The following is an 18869-nucleotide window of genomic DNA, read 5'->3' on the forward strand; positions in this document are numbered from 1 at the left end:
GAAATATACAGGGAACTAGAATCATTACAAAAATTGTCAGACTCCACGTTTTGAATGTTAATTGAAACTCATTATTCATATGAAACTTCTTTTCAAACACAAAATAGTTATTTTGATGTAATTAATAATGATAATTTATGCAAATTTGATGCGATTTTAAATATTTTCTTTTGTATTTTATTGTTTTTTATTTCTTATTATATCTATTGTTTTATTGCTAATGTATTCTTTTGTTCTGGAGTACATCAAGTTACTTTGAGAAACATATAAAAGCAATTTGATATCAATTCATATCTCCCACTTAGGAAGAAATACATCTAAACCTGTATTCACATTTCTGCTTGTACATGAATATATGCAATTAGAGAATATTTTTGATGACATGCGCATACTAATTGTTATGTTACATCTTGCAGGTATGTCCAAATGTGCGTAAGACTTGAGGGGAAAAAAATCATGAAACGACAATTCAAAATTCCAAGCCGTTGCGGCGCAATCTCCGAAAATGTCGAGGAGGGCCTCCAAGCCCCCCCCCCCCCCCCCCCCAGTACAGTAAGGGTTGAAAGGAGGGTAAAAAGGGGTCTAAATTAATATCTGATTTATCATCTAATTGCAAATATCTTTGCGGGTTTATAGTTATTATTTTACAACATGGAATACAGCAGGGGCAGTGAAACGTCTTCCAAAGTGGGGGGGGGGCACCAACAAAAAGGCACTTTCTGACAAAAGGGGCACCTACAAAAGCAAACCTCAAAGTGAACATACACCCTTTCTAGACATTGGTATATACCACAACATCGTCATATAAATTGTTATTACACTACCAACGATGACATCAATAATCGTTTCTCTCTCTGTACGTCAGTGGTCCAAGATATTGCTTATTTTGCATTTGGGCGTGATGGTCTGAATATTAATTTTCGAGCGAGCGAAGCAAAAATGTTAAGATTTGTGAGGTCGCAGTGCGAACATTTTTATAAAGAGGACAACAAATAAACCTTGATGAGTGTTAAGCACAATCTAATGAAGAAAGATTGAACATAATTATTTTATATGTAACATAATTATAATCCCGGGTTATAACAACTATAAATGCGAGCGAGCAAGCTAGTCTAGGGGGAAAATCAAAAATGGGCTCTAAGTCACGTTGAATCAGGGGTACATGTTATGGAGAAAAGAAAAGTAGGCACTTAAGGGGAATGGGAAAAGTGCACGTGTCAAAGTAGCAAGGGCATTTATCAGAGGTGAAAATGGGGAACTTCTTGCACCTCAGGCTGAAAAGGGACACTCAACAGAGATGAAAAAAGGGCACTTGTGAGAATGGAAAAGGGGCATCTTTTGAAGGAGAAGTGCACCTATCAGATTTTAATTTCTTATAGAGGTGAAAAGGGACATTTCTGAGAAAGTGAAGGGGATCTTATGAAAAAAACGGGGGTGACCTTATCAAAAGGAAAAGGGGCACTTATTATAAGGGAAATGGGCAGTTCTTACAAATGGAAAGGGACACTTTGGGATACCTGAAAAATTGGGGGCACTTTGCCCCCCTGCCCCCCCCCCCCTTCCTCAGAAGCGCTGCCTCTGAAATACAGTTAACAATAGTTATAAGGACTGTGTTAGATGTTCCAAGAAATGATTCAAATGAGAGAGAAAAGTTGACTCGATAAGCCATAGTAAGTGTTACAGACTTTTTATTTTAAAAAACAAATGAACAAATTACAAAAATAAAACTTGTGAAAGGCGGATTAGGTTAAAGTGGAAGTAGGAGCAGAAAATGATAATGTGATAGAGGCCCATGTCTCATTTATTTTGGAGCGATTCCAATACTAGTATCAATTGGTTGTAACTTGAATCACCCTATACTCGATCGTGTGACCCAAAAAAGAAAATCAAAATGATCTTAGAATGTTCACAATATCAGTGCATGTGAACATGATAGGCCTATTTGATTATATGCAAGAGTAATTTCAGGCAAGTGTTTGATAAAAAAGTGTTTCTTCAACCCACGTGAACACAACGTATGGGGATAAAAAAAAATTAGCAAACACATCAGATTAAACCATTAGCTTACGAGCTTTGTGTGCATTTGTGAATGTTCCCTCTGTTGTAATTAGAGCGAACTCTTTTACTCTAAAATCTAAAAATGGTCTTATATTAAAACCATGAAAATATATGTGTAAAATCAATATTTTTCTCTCCTTTTTAATTCTTATCTTTCTATTTTGTTTTTATTCTGTTAAATGAACAGTTCAACAAGATAAATCATTATGTATTACTGTAATGTTGAAAACAAGAGATGGCGCTAAACCAGTTCTTTGATTCAACAAATAACTTACTGTTATATTTACCTTTATATTCGATGGACCTCTGCACTGCAAGTGTAATGTTTTAAACAAGAGATATAATAGAGTCATTCACAAAGCGTGCAGGTTTAGTGATTGGTGATGAGTACAGTGGATTGAGGGATAGCTAAGAAACATAATAAACAACTGTTATCAACTTTGCCCGATTACTGCCCCTGCCAATTTCTGGATAGTTGTTTTACTACTTTTGCGATTCATTTTATTGTTAATAAAACTTTGCTCAACATAATTACATACTTTGTTTTTATTTATGTGCTAAATCAAGAGGTGTCAGTTAAAAATGAAATTGAAGTCATCGTCAACTATAACAAGAATTTGGCGTTACGTGATAACATAAATATACAGATACAAAAAATGTATATTTGTATTAATATCAATATCATCTGACCGTAATTTAAGGCCTAAAACCCCTGAGCTTCTGGGAGCTCCGACCCCCTGGACCCCACGCCAATTAGTGACTTACACAAATAAGATATTCAATAATCTAAAACCCCTGAGCTTGCGGGGCCCCTGAATGGCCTCCAAGCTATGGGACATAGATAAATAGATATGAAAAGATAAATTTGTTTGTATTAAATATATTTTAAACTATCTTCAATGTTTAATGAAATTAAAAAACATATTCCCATTGATATTAATCATAAATCAACAACTTGAAAGGGACTTTTTTTGAATAAATATTTATATTGAAGAAGTGATTGTATATTATGTATAAGCATGTTGCATGGATATGCCTGAAGATCTGATAATGGTTTCCATAGCTGCATCGAAACAAAACTTATAAACACAAAGTATACCTGGTTATGTATAGGCCTCGGTTAATTCTCCTTGTATAATATATAGAGAGGGAGAGGCCTGATCCTATCCTTTCCAACAATACAGACTGATCTAATCAAAGTACTTCTTGCACTTATCTGTTTTTTTTTTTTTTTTAAAGCTTTTTTGCCTTTATTCAGATCTTCATAATTATACAAAATGATGAATAGGAACACAATTGTTCTTACAGTATAAACATACATGTAGTACATTGTCTCATACATTTTAAACACAGACATCTTTAAAAAATATTTTCCATGAGTATCCAAACTAATAAAGTACACATTCAAAACAAGTGTACAGAATATGCTCCAATTCCTTTAAAAAGGAAAAGGTGACGGTAATACTTGGATACCACAATATACAAAGGAACAATTTTTACAACATAATAAGCAAATTAATTAATTCAATATACATTAAGCAATCTGAACAAAGATTTTTTTATATAAACAAAAAGTATAAGGTGAAGGTGCTGCTTCATAAACCATGATAACAAAATTTGTTATATTTACATATAATGTTATGGTGCATTTTTTATTATAACTATATAAGGGTCTTGTATCAGTAGAGGTCTTTAACTATACCGTTATGTAAAAAAATAAAAATATAAAATATAATATAAACAACAAAGCAAACACGATAGCAGGTAAGTATCCGGATCGATGAGAAAGTGAGGGAGTGAACAGGAAAAAGGAATTACAATATAATACAATCAGTTCCCCTGCCTTAAGGGGTAAAATTTTCCCATTTTTGATAATGTATTGGCAGTTTGTCCTTTAATTTTGCTTTTTCATGTTGCGTGTCAGGTATGAGGTCTAGCGCCATCTAATGTTCGTTTAAAAAAAGAAATACACTTACTTGTAATTCCTCTCTACTGTACTCAAAAACATTGCGTTCATGTCTCTTCTTTCTTTTCGTGTTACGGAGATAGTTGACAATACAAAGCAAAATCATAGCTGAAATTGTAGGCCTACATCACCAATTTTTTTTTCTTCTTCTTAATAAACACTGATTATTCATTTTGTTAACGATTACTCAAAAATAGATGAGAACAATTATCTTTTGCTTTGATTGTGTATAATAATGATTCTATAACGTCATGCATTGAGTTCCGTTATTATTGTCTTCGTGTTTGTATACTGTTCCTATAAGAAACATTCACGTCGAATCTAGAAATCTAACTATGACACATAACGCATGTCGTATCTCGTATAGTATAATATTGTGCTGTGCTCATTTTTTATTTTGTCATGATCGCCAACACCACACTATTTCAGTGTTTTCCAATTAGTTTGTGGTAATACGATGTACGTGACGTCATTTTACCAATGTCAGACGTTTGCACAAATTATTATAGCGCCAGATATTTTGACAATATTCATTGTAGGTGGAATATATTACGCATAATGAGGGTATCGCTTTCAAGAATAAACGGGTAAACAAATCAAATAAAAGATGTTTTAACCTTGCTTAGCTTCCAGTGAAAGAAAACATAAACCTTGGAGGGATATACAGTGTAGAGTAGAGGGTCATAACACTTGAGAATTGTACCCGGTACTAATTCATGCACGATCCAAACCTTACACTGTCGGCGCCTTCAAAGGGCGATCATAAATGAAATAAATCTTCTGGAAGACGAAAACAAAATCGAAAGAGGAGTGTTTTGTTATTGAGCCTTTGTGGGGGCAGTAGAGTGAGGTTGGTCTTGGTAGAGATCACAGCACAAGTACCGATGTGTCATAATTATCATGCATAGGAACCTTTTGAGAGGAATGGCTGGGCGAGGAACAGGGTGGGGGCGTTGGGTAAAACGCTTTCTGAACAAAAATAAGTCTTAACAAACGGAGAGGGGAAAAAACAAACTTTGCTTGATATGTGGTACAAGCAAAGAGAAAATGAAAACCATCGCCGAAGGTTGACTTTCAAAGGAAATTTGAGATGATCGTGTCAGACGATTAAAAGGCTATTCATCAAAACATATAGGGATAAAGCGAGTTCGGTTCTGTTTTATGTCATGGAAACATCGAATTAACCGTGGTCAATTCGTTGGACAATTGCGGCGGCGGCTTGCTCAGAATTTCAAATTGTCTAGACATTTTCTGAAAAAGGTGATCATGAATAAGAGAAGAAACACTGGCTTGTAACTGTAGGAAGTGAAAGAGTTATTGCTGGAGATCCTTGCCGACTTTGAAGTATATACTTAATCGTCTTTCGTTATGTCTGCTCAAGCCCACAGACATAAAGCTTAGCTTTTTTGTCACATTAGAATCTCTTTAAATATCCTTTCATTCTACAGATAAATAGGCCCTATGTTGTTTCACTTAGGTTAGGATTAGGGTTGGTTATGAATTTTTAACGTTGCTTTCGGAATCTTAGTCTCAAACCATAAACTATCGGTTTAACTTTGAGTGTTTGGAAGATAAAGGTATATAACAAATATCTTTGGTATGGTATTGGTATGGATATTTTATTTATTCACGGCTAAAAACAATTAGAAAAATTGTGCCCGCATTCAGCAAAGGCTGTTTTTCAGCGAGGCCGTGATTACATAAAATTCGAATAGAATATAAAACAACGAAAATACAATTTACAAACAAATATGCAAGTTATAATAAATGAACATATTTACAGAAATTTAAGTACAAAATCGAATCATAGTGACAAAGGGAGAAAAACAATTTAAACAAATTAGTATCTATACGAGATGAAAGAAGTGAGCAAATATCTTGAATTTTACTAATCTCAATGTAGTAAGATTTAGAAGCATTTATAATTCTGAGATCGTTGGGCAAGGTATTAAAAAGCTTCGATGCATGGAATAATCGACTATGTTGAAGAAAATTTCTGTGAGGTCTTCAAGGGGGATTTGTTAAATTAGCATAACGGAACATCATAGCCTACATTAGTATTAAATTCCATCAATGAAGATCTTTGAAAGTGGTATTAATAAAAATGATTATTATAAAACCGATAATAGGAAAAAAGAGGAATGGATTTTGACGGGATCCAAATTTTGCAAATCTCCTCTCTCTTTCTCCATTAAATTTCATCTAAAAAAAGTGATGAATTGCAACGTCAACAAAGAGATTATATTCTCCCGGAATTCGAACATTCTAAATGATTAATAACCTTTTTCCACATCGTCTCAACCGGATTTGTTTAAATCGTATAGGGCTATGGGAATGTTTTCGGAAGGCTTGCACCTCATCCGGGACTCGTAAAAATGGCGCCCGAGCCCGAGTTCCAAACCATTGATGATAATTGAGGCCAGAATCTCACACAGACCACCGAAGTCTTCTACGTTATATTATTTTCATTCCATGTGAACTATTTGACGAAACATAAATTAAGGATTATGAGAAGAATTTGTGCAATGTCAGACATTTTATTCATTTTGCTTGATGAGTCTACAGTGTGTGCTGTAACTCCTCCAATCCTAACCCCCTTCCTCCTCCTACTTTATCGTTTGTTCAAGATATTTATTTAATTATCGTTATACATGTATTATATTTTGTTCTTTTACCCATCTTTCTTTTTCTCTCCCCCCCCCCGCCCCTCTTTTGTGTTTCTTAATCTTTCTCACTCACTCACTCATTCTCTCTCTCTCCAGTGGCGGATCCAGGGGGCCGGGGGGCGCGAAACGGCCGCGGCCACCCCCCCCCCCCCCCCCCTATTGGCGGTGCAAAAATAGAGAAGGAAAAAGAGGAAGAAAAGAAGAGAAAAAAAAGAAAGGAGAAGTGAGAAAGAAAAAAAGGAGAAAAGAAAGAAGACAAAAGATACAGAGAGAAGGAAAAAAAAATCGAGCCACGGATTCAAAGTTAAACGCTAAAAACAGCCCCTGCGCTACAAAGTCAAATTTTTTATCAACGGTAGAGGGCCGCTCCACAACTCTTATTTCGCCATTCATTTGGCTTCAGCTCATACCAACTCGCTTGAGCTTATGTTGGTAGTAATCATGGACAGGGGCGACGATCCTGGGCCTGATAAGGGGACACGTCCCCCAGGAAATTTAGAAATATAGCTAGAAAGATATATAGCTGAAAGAACGTACGTATTGGGCTTATAGGTGGTAGAAAACAGAGATGTGTGGATACATGCCGGATACATGTTGCAATCAACGTCCGAGCTTGGAGAAGATACCTTGAGAGATAGAATGTATAGAATTCCAATTATGACAGTACGGTTCGTTAAGGAGAAGGTTTTGATAGGTACAAAATGATGATGGGATTGTTTATCATTTACATTGTCATAGAATTCTTGGATTTGTGCCCATCCCCCCCCCCCCAATTCCTCACAAAGGAATCCTGGATCCGCCACTGAATTATTATTCGAATCGGTCAAACCTGCCAACTTTTCGGAATGCATTGAACTTTGGAATATATTTGTGTCAGATAAGGCCATTCTATTGACCTATTATGGGCCTAAACAAACAATTTTATTGACAAGTTTCGTTCAATTGAAAGCAAGCCTTGCATAACATTTTGACCTAGAATACGATTTGTCTTCTTTGATCATAAACCAACGCACGTATTTAATAGCGTGCGTCATTCAGTTTTCATTTCATTTTATTTGCTTCATTTAGTCTTGCATTGGTTCCTGTAAGAATTACGATCAAGATGAGAATAATCAAACAATAGCAGAATAGTAAAAGTTACAAGTCATTTTTCCGAAGATCCATAATTCCTCAAAATCATGATTCCAAAAGCTACGTAATTCCTTACTTTTTTTTGCTACATTCAAAAGGTTCGGTTATCCAAAGGTTCGTGATTCGGAAAGTGAAATAGGGTTCAAATTCCAAAGGCTGGTAATTCCGAAAATGATATTGCATTCATCATTCCGATGAATCTTAAAACATTTATTGGCTGCAAAAGCAGAAGGTACCAGCCCAAGAGGTAAACCAAGAAGTAACTGGGAGGGGAACATTTTTAAGACATGGAGTGGAATGACACTGCAAGAGTGTCTTATGATGGCAGAAAATAGAGATGTGTGGATACATGTTGCAATCAACCTCAGAGCTGGGAGAAGATACCTTGAGAGATAGAATTATAGAATTCCAAATTATGACAGTACGGTTCGTTATTGAGAAGGTTTTAATGGGTAAAAAATGGTGATGGGATTTTATATCATTACATTGTCACAGAATTCTTGAACTTGTGCCCATCCCCCACCAAGGAATCCTGCTGGATCCGCTACTGAATAATTATTCGAATCGGTCAAACCTGCCAACTTTTCGGAATGCATTGAACTGTAGAATATATTTGGGTCAGGCAAAGCCATCCTATCATAATGGGCTAAACAATTTATTGACAAGTTTCGTTCAATTGAAAGCCAGCCATGCTTCAAAATTTGACCTAGAAAACGCTTTGTCCACCTTGCATTAGTTCCTGTAAAAAGGACGATCCAGATGATAATAATCAAACAATAGCAAAATAGTAAAAGTTACAAGTCGTTTTTCCGAAGATCAATAATTCTTAAAAATCATGATTCCAAAACTACGATGAATGTTAAAAGATTTATTGGCAGCCAAAGTAGAAGGTACCAGCCCAAGAGGTAAACCAAGAACTAACTTGGAAGGGGAACATAAAGACACGGAGTGGAATGACACTGTAAGAGTGTCTTATGATGGCAGAAAACAGAGATGTGTGGATACATGTTGCAATCAACCTCTGAGCTGGGAGAAGCTACCTTGAGAGATAGAATGTATAGAATTCCAATTATGACAGTACGGTTCGTTATTGAGAAGAATCGTAATTCCGAAAAACGATTCAGGGTCCTATTTAATTTTCTAAAAATTATGAACCCTGTTTCATTTTCTGAACTTTGAACTCTACTTCATTTTCGGCATCGTGAACCCCCTGGTATTGGTAATTTGTGTTTCGGAATTACAACCCTTTGAAGTTGTCAATTTTCGTATAAACGAACCTTCGGACAAACGAGGGCCTCCTAAGTTGAAAGACACGAATACGGACTTAATCGTATTGTCCATAGTGGGTTTTCTACACCAAAAAACAAACATTTTCAGCCAAAATATTTCTCCTTAAATGCATATAAACACCTGTTGACCCCTAAAGTATGAACTGTGGGCACTTTGGACGAAGATTTTCAAAAATCAGTTAGTGGCATCGGTTTCAGCATTAACTATGCTTAGGAATCAGCAACAACAACAAAATTGAACACATTTCCCTTGTTGGAGCTCGTCTGTTTACCTATCTATAGTATGAGTGAGTGTGTATATCAAGAGCGGTCCTCTTCAGACGTTTTTTTCTTCTTTCAAACTGGTATGCGCAGAATGGGGAAGCTCGTAAAATATTATTATTTCCCACCTTGAAGTGTATTATGAAGATGGTCTATTTAGTTTAATGGTCCAATGACGTGAAAAGGTACACTCGGCAACAACAAAAGTGGACACTATCTATAATTAATATTTCGAAATCAATATGTTAAATACAAACTTATCTTTCAAAATATGAAATTATAATAACTTAATCATATTCAAGATGATAATATTATATGCAATTATAATCATATCATTCACGCATGGATGAGTATAGAGATTTAGCAATGAATCAGTCGCTGAAAAAAGGGGGCATCTGCACATTCAAATGTTGATGAGCATTTCCATCCTGTAGGGTCAAGTCGAAATTGAGTCGAAACAATGAAAACTAATCACGAGAAAGTAGAAAAGAGTGTGATCTTGACCGTGCTTGACCATGCAGTCCTTAGACAACAGTTGACATCCTGTTATTTCCGGAATAGTCATCCCACTACTAAAATGAACCCTATTGAAGGAAAAGGGGTTTTAAAAAAGGATGCAATATAAGATTTTGCACCCTTCCCACAAAAATGAACCCTATCGACCAAACAAAGGGTGCAAAATAAAAGTTTGCATATTGCATGCATACTCATGATTACTTTCCACGTAATCACATAAAAATACATTTATCATGATTTGTAAAGCAAATTATGACAATGCACATTTTCCTTTGGCAATCATTAACCAATAGATTATTTTGTCTGATCATGTTACAATTACATTCACGTTTTAGCAATAGATATATTGATTATATGATTACTAACCAAGAAACATCATGCATGTTTAATATGTATTTGTGTACGAGCAAATTTTACCAGTATTCCTCGATGATGGGTGCAGGATTGCACCTTTTAAAGGGTGCAGGATTGAACCCCTAAAGGTGCTGCTATTGCATCGGTTTGCCCCCTAATGGAGCAGGATTGAACCATTAAGGGTACTAACATGTCTCCTAAAAGGTGCAATCTGGCACCCTCTTAAAGGGTGCAGGATTGAACCCATAAAGGTGCTGCTAGTGTTGCATCGGTTTGCACCCCTAAAGGTGAAGGAATGAACCATAAAGGGTACTATTTCCCCTAAAAAGTTCAATCTGGCACCCTTTTAAAGGGTGCAGGATTGCACCTTTAAAAAGGGTGAACAACTGCAAAATGGTAGCCCGAAAGCTAAATTATATTGCAAGTTTTACAAGCTCAGTTTTAAAAAGCATTTCAACAAAACTTAGATATATACAAGTACAAATATTACACAGTAAAATAGATCATAACTTATTACATATTCCATACTTGCAAACAAATTGATGATACAAATAGAATAGATTCGTCATTATTATTATTTTTGTAATCATTGTTAAGTGAGGAATATTCATATTTTAAAAAGAAATTGAATAGAAATTGAAATTACCTGTAGGCCTTAAGATGAATTATAAGAAGTTCTTGCAAAATGATTATTTTCACGTAGGATCCTAACCTTTAGCAGACAAAACGGAGAAGATTAAAAAAATATATAACAAAAAGTGCCAACTTTATAACCACTAGACCAAGAGTCCACGCAACCAACGATGGCGGCCTTCTTAAACTTTATCAGATAGTTTATGAGACTTCCGACGATTTTTTTTTCTCTCCAAGGTATCATTAAACCTAAATTTTCGGTCTCTAGGACGGTCGGTCTCGGGGTCTCCTTTATGAGAGATCATGCGATCTTCATGTTTCGGTCTCTTGGACTGTCGTTCTTTTGGCTCTGTATTAGTCATTACGAGACCTACACTATACGTATTGTGGATTTCGGTCTCGTGATCTCTCTGCGAGACCTACATTATCGGTCTCTTGGAATGCCGGTCACGTGGATTTGTCGACCTTTGGGGGCTGTCGGTCTGCATGGTTACAAGGATAACCTGAAATATCGAGCAGTACCGACGTACGTGTGACGGCATAATGGTTAAGCTGTCAAGCTTGCTGGTTCCAAACAATTTTCTACTCAACGATGACGTTAGCTTGGTATGCTATAGATTGTTATTTTGATGGTCTTGCTCTTTGCATTATCACGGACAGGTGATGATTCATATTTATCTTTGAAAATATGGCTCATTGATTCTGCGGAAGAATCTTTTGTGTTTGTCGTTTCAGCTATGAAAAAGTGGTTTTCCTATTTGTCCTTCTTTGATATTGAGTACGAAATGATAACGTGGGTGACACTTCGCAAATAACTCGATTACAGTGCGTATCAAAAGGTGAACCTAACTATAGCTTCAGGGGCGTACGCGGGGGGGGGGGGGGGCTGGGGGTTGAACCCCCCCTTTGATATTTTTATGTATGTAAACCCCCCCTAAAACCCCCCTAAACCCCCCCTTTTTTTTAATTAAAAAAACAAAACAAAACAACGAAGAAAAATGTCAAATTTTCAAATTTCGAGACAAAAAAAAAAAAGTGTCCTCTTACCGCCCCCCCCCCCCGACTCGCCCCCGACTGGACCCGCCCCTGCGTCACGCCATTCATATTATATAAAGGTAAACCAACCTTAAAATTCATAGGCATAGTATTCATTTGACCCCATCGAGAACATTGCATACTCCGGCATAACTTCAAGATTTCACCCCATCATGGCTCCTCAAATCGTACTCATTACCGGCTGCTCGGCGGGTATCGGACTCGCCATCGCCACGCGTCTCGCCCTCGACCGCGATCAGCGGTACATCGTCATCGCCACCGTGATTGCGATGACGGAAAAGGCCGAGTTGGTGGCTGCCGTGGGCGACGCTCTCTATAAAACGGTTTTCATTCAAGCTTTGGACGTAACGGACGATGAGAATATTTCTTACGTGGTGAACAACGTCGTCAATACATATGGACGAATTGATGTTTTGAGTAAGTCGTTTTTGTTTGTTGTTTGTTTTGCTTTTTTTTTTAACTTGTTTTATTCCCTGACCCTACTTTAAGATGAATTCCTTATATCTGCTTAATTCTTCGTTCATAATTATGAAAATTTAACCGTGGGTATGAATAGTACTTGATAAATTCAAGATCTGGGAACTTATTTCTGTTTCTTCCAACAACAAAAGCATCATTTATGTTGTGCTTTTTGTGGTGTTGTTATTGTTGTGTTGTTTTGTTTTGTTTTTTGTTTCTATTCAACACGTATACCAGTCCAGTGCCATTCAAGTAATATCCCGTCGCTACATTGTATTTTTATCGGGTACTTCCATTGCAAAATTTCAAATTAAAGTGAATAGGCGAATGCGTCGTGGTCTGTGCAAAACACCCGTTTGTTTCTGAAATGCCTGACACGTTTGTTTGTTTGATTTTTGTCTGCATTTTGCAACATAATAATACAGGAGAATGTACAACGAGGTACATAATTATTTACAGTCAAAATACATGTACAATTATAACATAATATTAATCGATTAGATAATAATACTCGTAACCTCTGAATGAAAAAAAAACAAATAGTTGACAAATCATTGCAAAATTGAAGAAAAAAAAGTATGAGCTTGAACGTGATGGCGGCCTCCCGGCCCCCCCCCCCCCCCCACTCAGTGTTATTTAGGGTACGCATATTCGTGTTCCAACCGACCCCCCCCCCCCCCCCCTTTTCAGCAAAAGCCCGGTGTGTAAAGTCAATACGGCTCGACCTTTTTCTTTTGTATACGAGCCTTTTTCAGCACCCCCCTTCCTTTTTTAGCAAAAGTCCGGTGTGTAAAGTCAATACGGGTCGACCTTTTTTCTTTTGTTACGAAAAGGACATTTTGGCAACACGCATGGGGTCCGTCCGTTCTCGGAGTGGGGTGAGGGGGGGGGGGGCGGGGGCGGCCTTAGGAAAGAAACATATATGGGCGACCAAACTATAATTTATATAATCAGAAACAAAGTTATTAGCCATATCAGCCACATAATGAAGATAGTTAATTCTCTAAAAAGGCATAAAATAAAATACGTAAAGTTTAAATGTATATAATATGTATTAAAGTGAATGTCTATATATGAAACGTGTTATACATTGTACATGTTCTTGCTTATGTATGGGCATATTCAAGAATGTGTGCGAGTGCATGCTTTTGGAGTGTTTATTAAATTATGATTTGTATAATTATTTGCGCTCCATGGCAGCCTAGAAAAAACATATCGTAGTACATAAGTGAACAGTAATTGGAAAACTATTCCATAGGTCATGCATTTCCGTGATTTTAAGCGATTAAGTTTCTTTTGCGCATGCATTTTGTAGATTCTTCACGGCACAGTTCTGGGGGGTGTTTCACAAAGATCCTAAGTAGAACTTAACTCTAAGTTTGACTTAAAAATTATGGACAGCCATTGGAGTCTTAAAATGAAATATATTCAAAAGCAGAAATTCAAGTATTTTAGACTTTTTATAAATTCCACCTCCAGAACATGAAATCTCCTTGATGATAGAAAATATGAATGATTTGAATAAACAATTAATGCCTTTCAAAATAACTTTTACAAAATATTTTCAAAGATGCTAGTGGCTTTCCATAATTTTTAAGTCCAACTTAGAGATAAGTTCAACTTAGGATCTTTGTGAAACACCCCCTGGTTCTTTTATGGCTGACTGGCGGCGGTCGTGATGAAATCAAAGCTTGGAAGCATGTTTAGAATGGCATTATGATACTTTTGACAGAGTCAGGTGCATGAATCTATTATGGTACCGATAAGTGTCCATTTGTAGTAGGTCCATGAATGAACGTTCTGAGAGTTTCGTGTCGGATACGAAGGCAATCTATTGTTGGAAAACAAAAAGTCTGAGGAGCGCCGGAGGAAATAAGTTTCTGGAGTATTCGAACATAAAGATTACAACCTGCACTGTATTGATTTTTTTATAAAAACTGTTAATGTTAATAACATGGGTAATTATGTAAGATATTTTAATATAATTTATGGTGCATATTTTCTATCAATTTGTGCCTATTTTGTCCGTATTGCTCCCCGTGGCAAATGAAAGGTTGATCAACGCCACATTATTTGCCTTTTATTTTTGTGTTCACAGTTAACAACGCAGGATTGGTCGTCGTCGGGATTCCCGAACTGATACCGCGGGAAAAGATTGATCAAATCTTTAGCGTGAATGCGATCGGGACTATGAGGGTCACTCAGGCAGTCCTGCCTCATATGAAAGAGAAGAGAGCTGGAAAAATTGTTGCTGTTTCAAGCGGTCTCGGGAAACAAGGTAGAGCCTTTAATAATGACGTGGTTATCTTTTATATCATACATGTACAATGTCTCTCTCTCTCTATCTCACATAATTTAAATACACTCATAAACTCTTCCTTTCTCTCTCTCTCTCTCTCTCTCTCTCTCTCTCTCTCTCTCTCTCTCCTGTGCATTGTAAATGCTGTTAAAGAGGCAGGCTTGACTAGCAGTGCGTATGTAAAAAGTGTACCCAACTTTCGTAGCTTCTGACTTATAGTCAAATTTCATGGAAACGCGTGACTATAACACCCTGTCTAATGATACCAGGCGCGGATCCAGGATTTCTTAGAGGGGGGGGGGGGGGGGGCCCAATTTTTTTTTTTTTTTTTTTTGCTCCCGAAAATTTGAAAATCACTCCGACCGTAAATTAGCTCACATGGGGCTGGGGGGGTAGAATTTATTTTTTATTTTTTGGTCGAGGGGGGCACATGCCCCTGTGGCCCCCTAGATCCGCCACGTACTGGATACCATATTCATGATTGATTTTTATTTTTTGGCCGGGGGGGGGGGGCACGTGCCCCCTGTGCCCCCTAGATCCGCCACTGGATACCATATTCATGATTGCGCTGCCACGGATAACTGAGCAGCAGGATTTTCAAAATTATTATCAAAATGCCCTTGAACCAAGTTTGGGCTGAAACTCTTGCTCAGTCACCCGTGGCAGAAATATTATGAGTATGGTGTATTTGGACAGGAAAGAAGTTACTCTTTATTATGAAACAAATTTCAAAGTCAATGTTCAATGTTGGTTATGATCATTTAATGAGGAGCCACCAAAGTTGAGTACACTTTTGCAAACCCATCGTATAACAGTAACTCGCTTATTTGAACATACAAGAGTATAGCAGTTGACAGATCTATTTCATTTATGCGAAACCTTTGCCCCAGAAGAGCCCCAAATGTAGTACAAAGGATAATAGCAATAGCAGGTGAATGAAAAACGGCAATACCGCACACCCTGTGAAAGAAGCATCCATACATTTGAAAACATTTACTTGATAAAAAAACTTCGCATATTACGTCACGTTATCAAGAAAATGGTCATGTCGTGTTTAAAAACTTTACATTGTTTTGTTTGTTGGAAAATCTTGTAGATTGATAGGCAAGAATACAATAAATCTTTCAGAATAACTATAGTTATTTCTTGGAGTGAGGTTTCCTTGAAATATTGTAGGAAGGTGAATTTTATACACATGTTAGTAGTTTGAATATTTCGATCTCTCTCTCTCTCTCTCTCTCTCTCTCTCTCTCTCTCTCTATCTCTCTATCTCTTCAGGGCGACCATACTACGACTTTTACTGTGCGACCAAGTTCGCAATTGAAGGCTTTTTCGAATCTCTGGCTGCTGGTGTGCGCCCATTCAATATTCGGTAGGTATAGTTAGAGCTAATTGAGAGAGATAATACATCACCTGCATGGGCCCTGTTGCATAAAACTTACCATTGGTCTCTAATATAAGGAGTAAAGCATAATTGGTTGATTAACGTTCTATTAGATCTTCTTCGATTTTGTATAAAACAAATAATGAATGTCTTTCATTCGTTCAATATATGAGTTGAAAGATTAACATTCTATTCAACAAGGTGTCAAACCATTCATCATTAATATTGGTTGGCTTTAATAGTATAGTTCACTACCACATCGGGTCTATATATTTGCCATTTCAACTCCCATAGCGATATCAATGTACATATACATGACAGAGGCCTAGAGTGTAAAATATAAATCCCATCCATGCTGAAGCTCCCTACTTACTAAACTTTACCTACTGAATATTTACAAACCTTCGGACTGCATACTAATGACCGGCAAAGTAAAAGTGAAGTGTGAAAAATAATATTGCTTGATTTTATTTTACTATAGTTCTGCTCATCATCAATAGTGATCTGTCAGTTTATGACAGGTTCAGTGACCCAATCTGCTAAGGAATGTAATTTTTAATACAACTATACTTCAAAAAGCTGTGAGGGGGTAGTCACTTCCGTCACCTTCGCCCCTCTCATTTACCTTGCTCCCCGTCCCTCGCATTTCGCCCCCCCCCCCCAGGTCATGAACAAAAAAAATCGCCGCCCCTGATAGCAGCTATCTCTTTCTACTAGCTATGTTGCGGTGTAAAAAAACGCCTTGGGATCAAATCTCGGGGCTAACATTTCTTGTTAAACTATTTTATAACCTTATTTCGCTTTTTCTTCTTTTCATTTACACCATTTCTCATTTTTCTCAGAGTTTGTCTGGTGGAGCCCGGTCGCGTTGGTACCGGCCTGGATGACGACGTGTGTGACAGCGTCAATGACCTGGTGGGCGACGAGGAAATCGATGAAATGGACCGTCGTCATCTGGCTAGGCTTCAACGCTCATTCTCAGTGTCGAAGATGTCAAGCGCTGACGAGATCGCCAAGGCGATCCAGGAACGGTGTTTGGAAAAGGAAAAGCCCGTGCTCAGACACCTCCTCAAAGACGAGCTCGTCCGGGAGAACATGGCGAGGGATTTGAGCGACCTGACGGGAGAACGTGTAGTCGCGGGGAACCTTAAACGAATAGGATATTCATCATAAACAGTGATAAATTTTATTTATTTCTAATCTTTTGACAGGGAAGCCCAATCACCAACATGTAGTGGTCTTCCATGCGGCCCTGAATAATCATGAACATGTTTACATCGTTTATAACGTTTATACAGAACAGTTAAAACAAATAATACTCATTTACAAAATAAACATATATCATTAACCTAGTAAACAGTAATGTCAATAGTTAAGTCGCAATTATGTGAATAAATGTCTCTCCCACCGCGTCTTTTACGAACGTAAAAGCATGTACATACAACTGACGCAATTTTGAAGTAGCTTTAACATCTTGTGTCTTTCAGCTTAAAATGTTAGTTCATTTTTTGTTTTTTTCACTGTATCCTCTCATATTTTTTGTTGTTGGAAATACAATAGAATGAATGATTTAAAAATCTGAAATAAATCTGGGAAGGAGACTATATCTGAAGTTGTGGCCGTTATCTTGTCAGAGTTCCTCGATCGCCTCTTCTTCGATCTTCAGGCTACCCTCGTGTGAGATTCACGACATCCTATAGTCCGGTCTTCACGACACCATCGTCTAAGAACTCCCTCGTCACGCTCGTATTAGCATCCGACGTCGCAGCCATTCAATCGACGTCGCCGTCAACGGACTAGGATAAACCTACACGTCCAAGACTCCAAAGCAGAGGCAACGCTCCCGGGGGACAAGAGGTGTGCCCCCTACTTTTTCAAGTACCTAAAAAGTGCCCCTTTTTACATAGCAAAAGTGCCCCTTTTACTTTGACAAGTGCCCCTATTCATTGTTAAAAATGCCCCTTCCCCTTTCCACCTCTGATAAGTGCCCCTTCATTTTGATAGTTCCCATTTTTCTTTGCAATCAGCGCCCTATTTAAATCTGAGAGGTGTCCCTTTTGCTCTGACAAGATCCCCTTTTTCTTTGTAAAAAGTGCCCCTTCCCTTTTAATAACTACCCCTTTTTAACTCGAATAAGTGCACCTTATATTTTCACATGTGCCCCCTTTCCTTTTTTTCCTTATGATAAGTGCCCCCATTTAAAAAAGAGCCCCTTTCCCTTCTCATAAATTCCCCTTTTCATCTATGAAAATATTTCCTTTTCATTCTCATAAGTGCCCCTTTAATGTTTACACCTCCCCCTTTTCCTTCCTAATAAATGCTCTTTTTCCTTCTTATAAGTGCCCCTTCCCCCTCTCATAATTACCCCTTTTCATCTTTGATAAGTGCCCCGTTTATTTTAACATGTGCCTCTTTTTCTTTTTGATAAGAGCCACTTCCCCCTTCTCATAAAAGCCCCCTTTCACCTCCGATAAATGCCCCTATTAAAATCTGATCGATGTCCCTTTTCTTTCATTATCTTTTTGATGATTCCAGAACCTTGCAATACACACAAATTCTTATATGCTAGATGATCAACCTTTTCTGGTCGATTCTTTCACAATGCAATCGCATGCCCAGAACTCATTTTCATCTTTAAAGAGGCTATATTTTGTATTTACCTGGCCTAAATAAGAGGTCTGTATCTTCATTCCACTTTAACTACTTTGTTAGTCACTTTTAGGTTAAAACCCAGCACAATATTTCATGTACTTCGGAGCAATCTCCCGCATGACAAGTAAAATACCACTTGTGGTTG

General features: G+C 37.4%; 1 protein-coding gene across 1 annotated transcript; it reads left to right on the forward strand.

Annotated features, from left to right (window-relative positions):
• The first annotated feature begins 12082 nt into the window (after nucleotides 1-12082).
• Nucleotides 12083-17251, forward strand: LOC591131 (retinol dehydrogenase 8-like). Its single transcript, XM_030983350.1, has 4 exons — nucleotides 12083-12347; nucleotides 14488-14667; nucleotides 15967-16060; nucleotides 16915-17251. The coding sequence occupies exons 1-4, from the start codon at nucleotides 12083-12085 to the stop codon at nucleotides 17243-17245; spliced, it is 870 nt and encodes a 289-aa protein (XP_030839210.1). The 3' UTR covers nucleotides 17246-17251.
• Nucleotides 17252-18869: the final 1618 nt, after the last annotated feature.

This window comes from Strongylocentrotus purpuratus, unplaced genomic scaffold, assembly GCF_000002235.5.
Source record: "Strongylocentrotus purpuratus isolate Spur 01 unplaced genomic scaffold, Spur_5.0 spur5_contig_829, whole genome shotgun sequence".
Lineage (NCBI taxonomy): Eukaryota > Metazoa > Echinodermata > Echinoidea > Camarodonta > Strongylocentrotidae > Strongylocentrotus > Strongylocentrotus purpuratus.

Bases quoted from the DNA above. Each gene is read 5' to 3' on its own strand.
- LOC591131 (XM_030983350.1), top strand. From the start codon at position 12,083: ATGGCTCCTCAAATCGTACTCATTACCGGCTGCTCGGCGGGTATCGGA. The intron at 12,348-14,487 runs GTAAGTCGTTTT...TTGTGTTCACAG, and splicing joins TGGACGAATTGATGTTTTGA to TTAACAACGCAGGATTGGTC. The intron at 16,061-16,914 runs GTAGGTATAGTT...CATTTTTCTCAG, and splicing joins GTGCGCCCATTCAATATTCG to AGTTTGTCTGGTGGAGCCCG.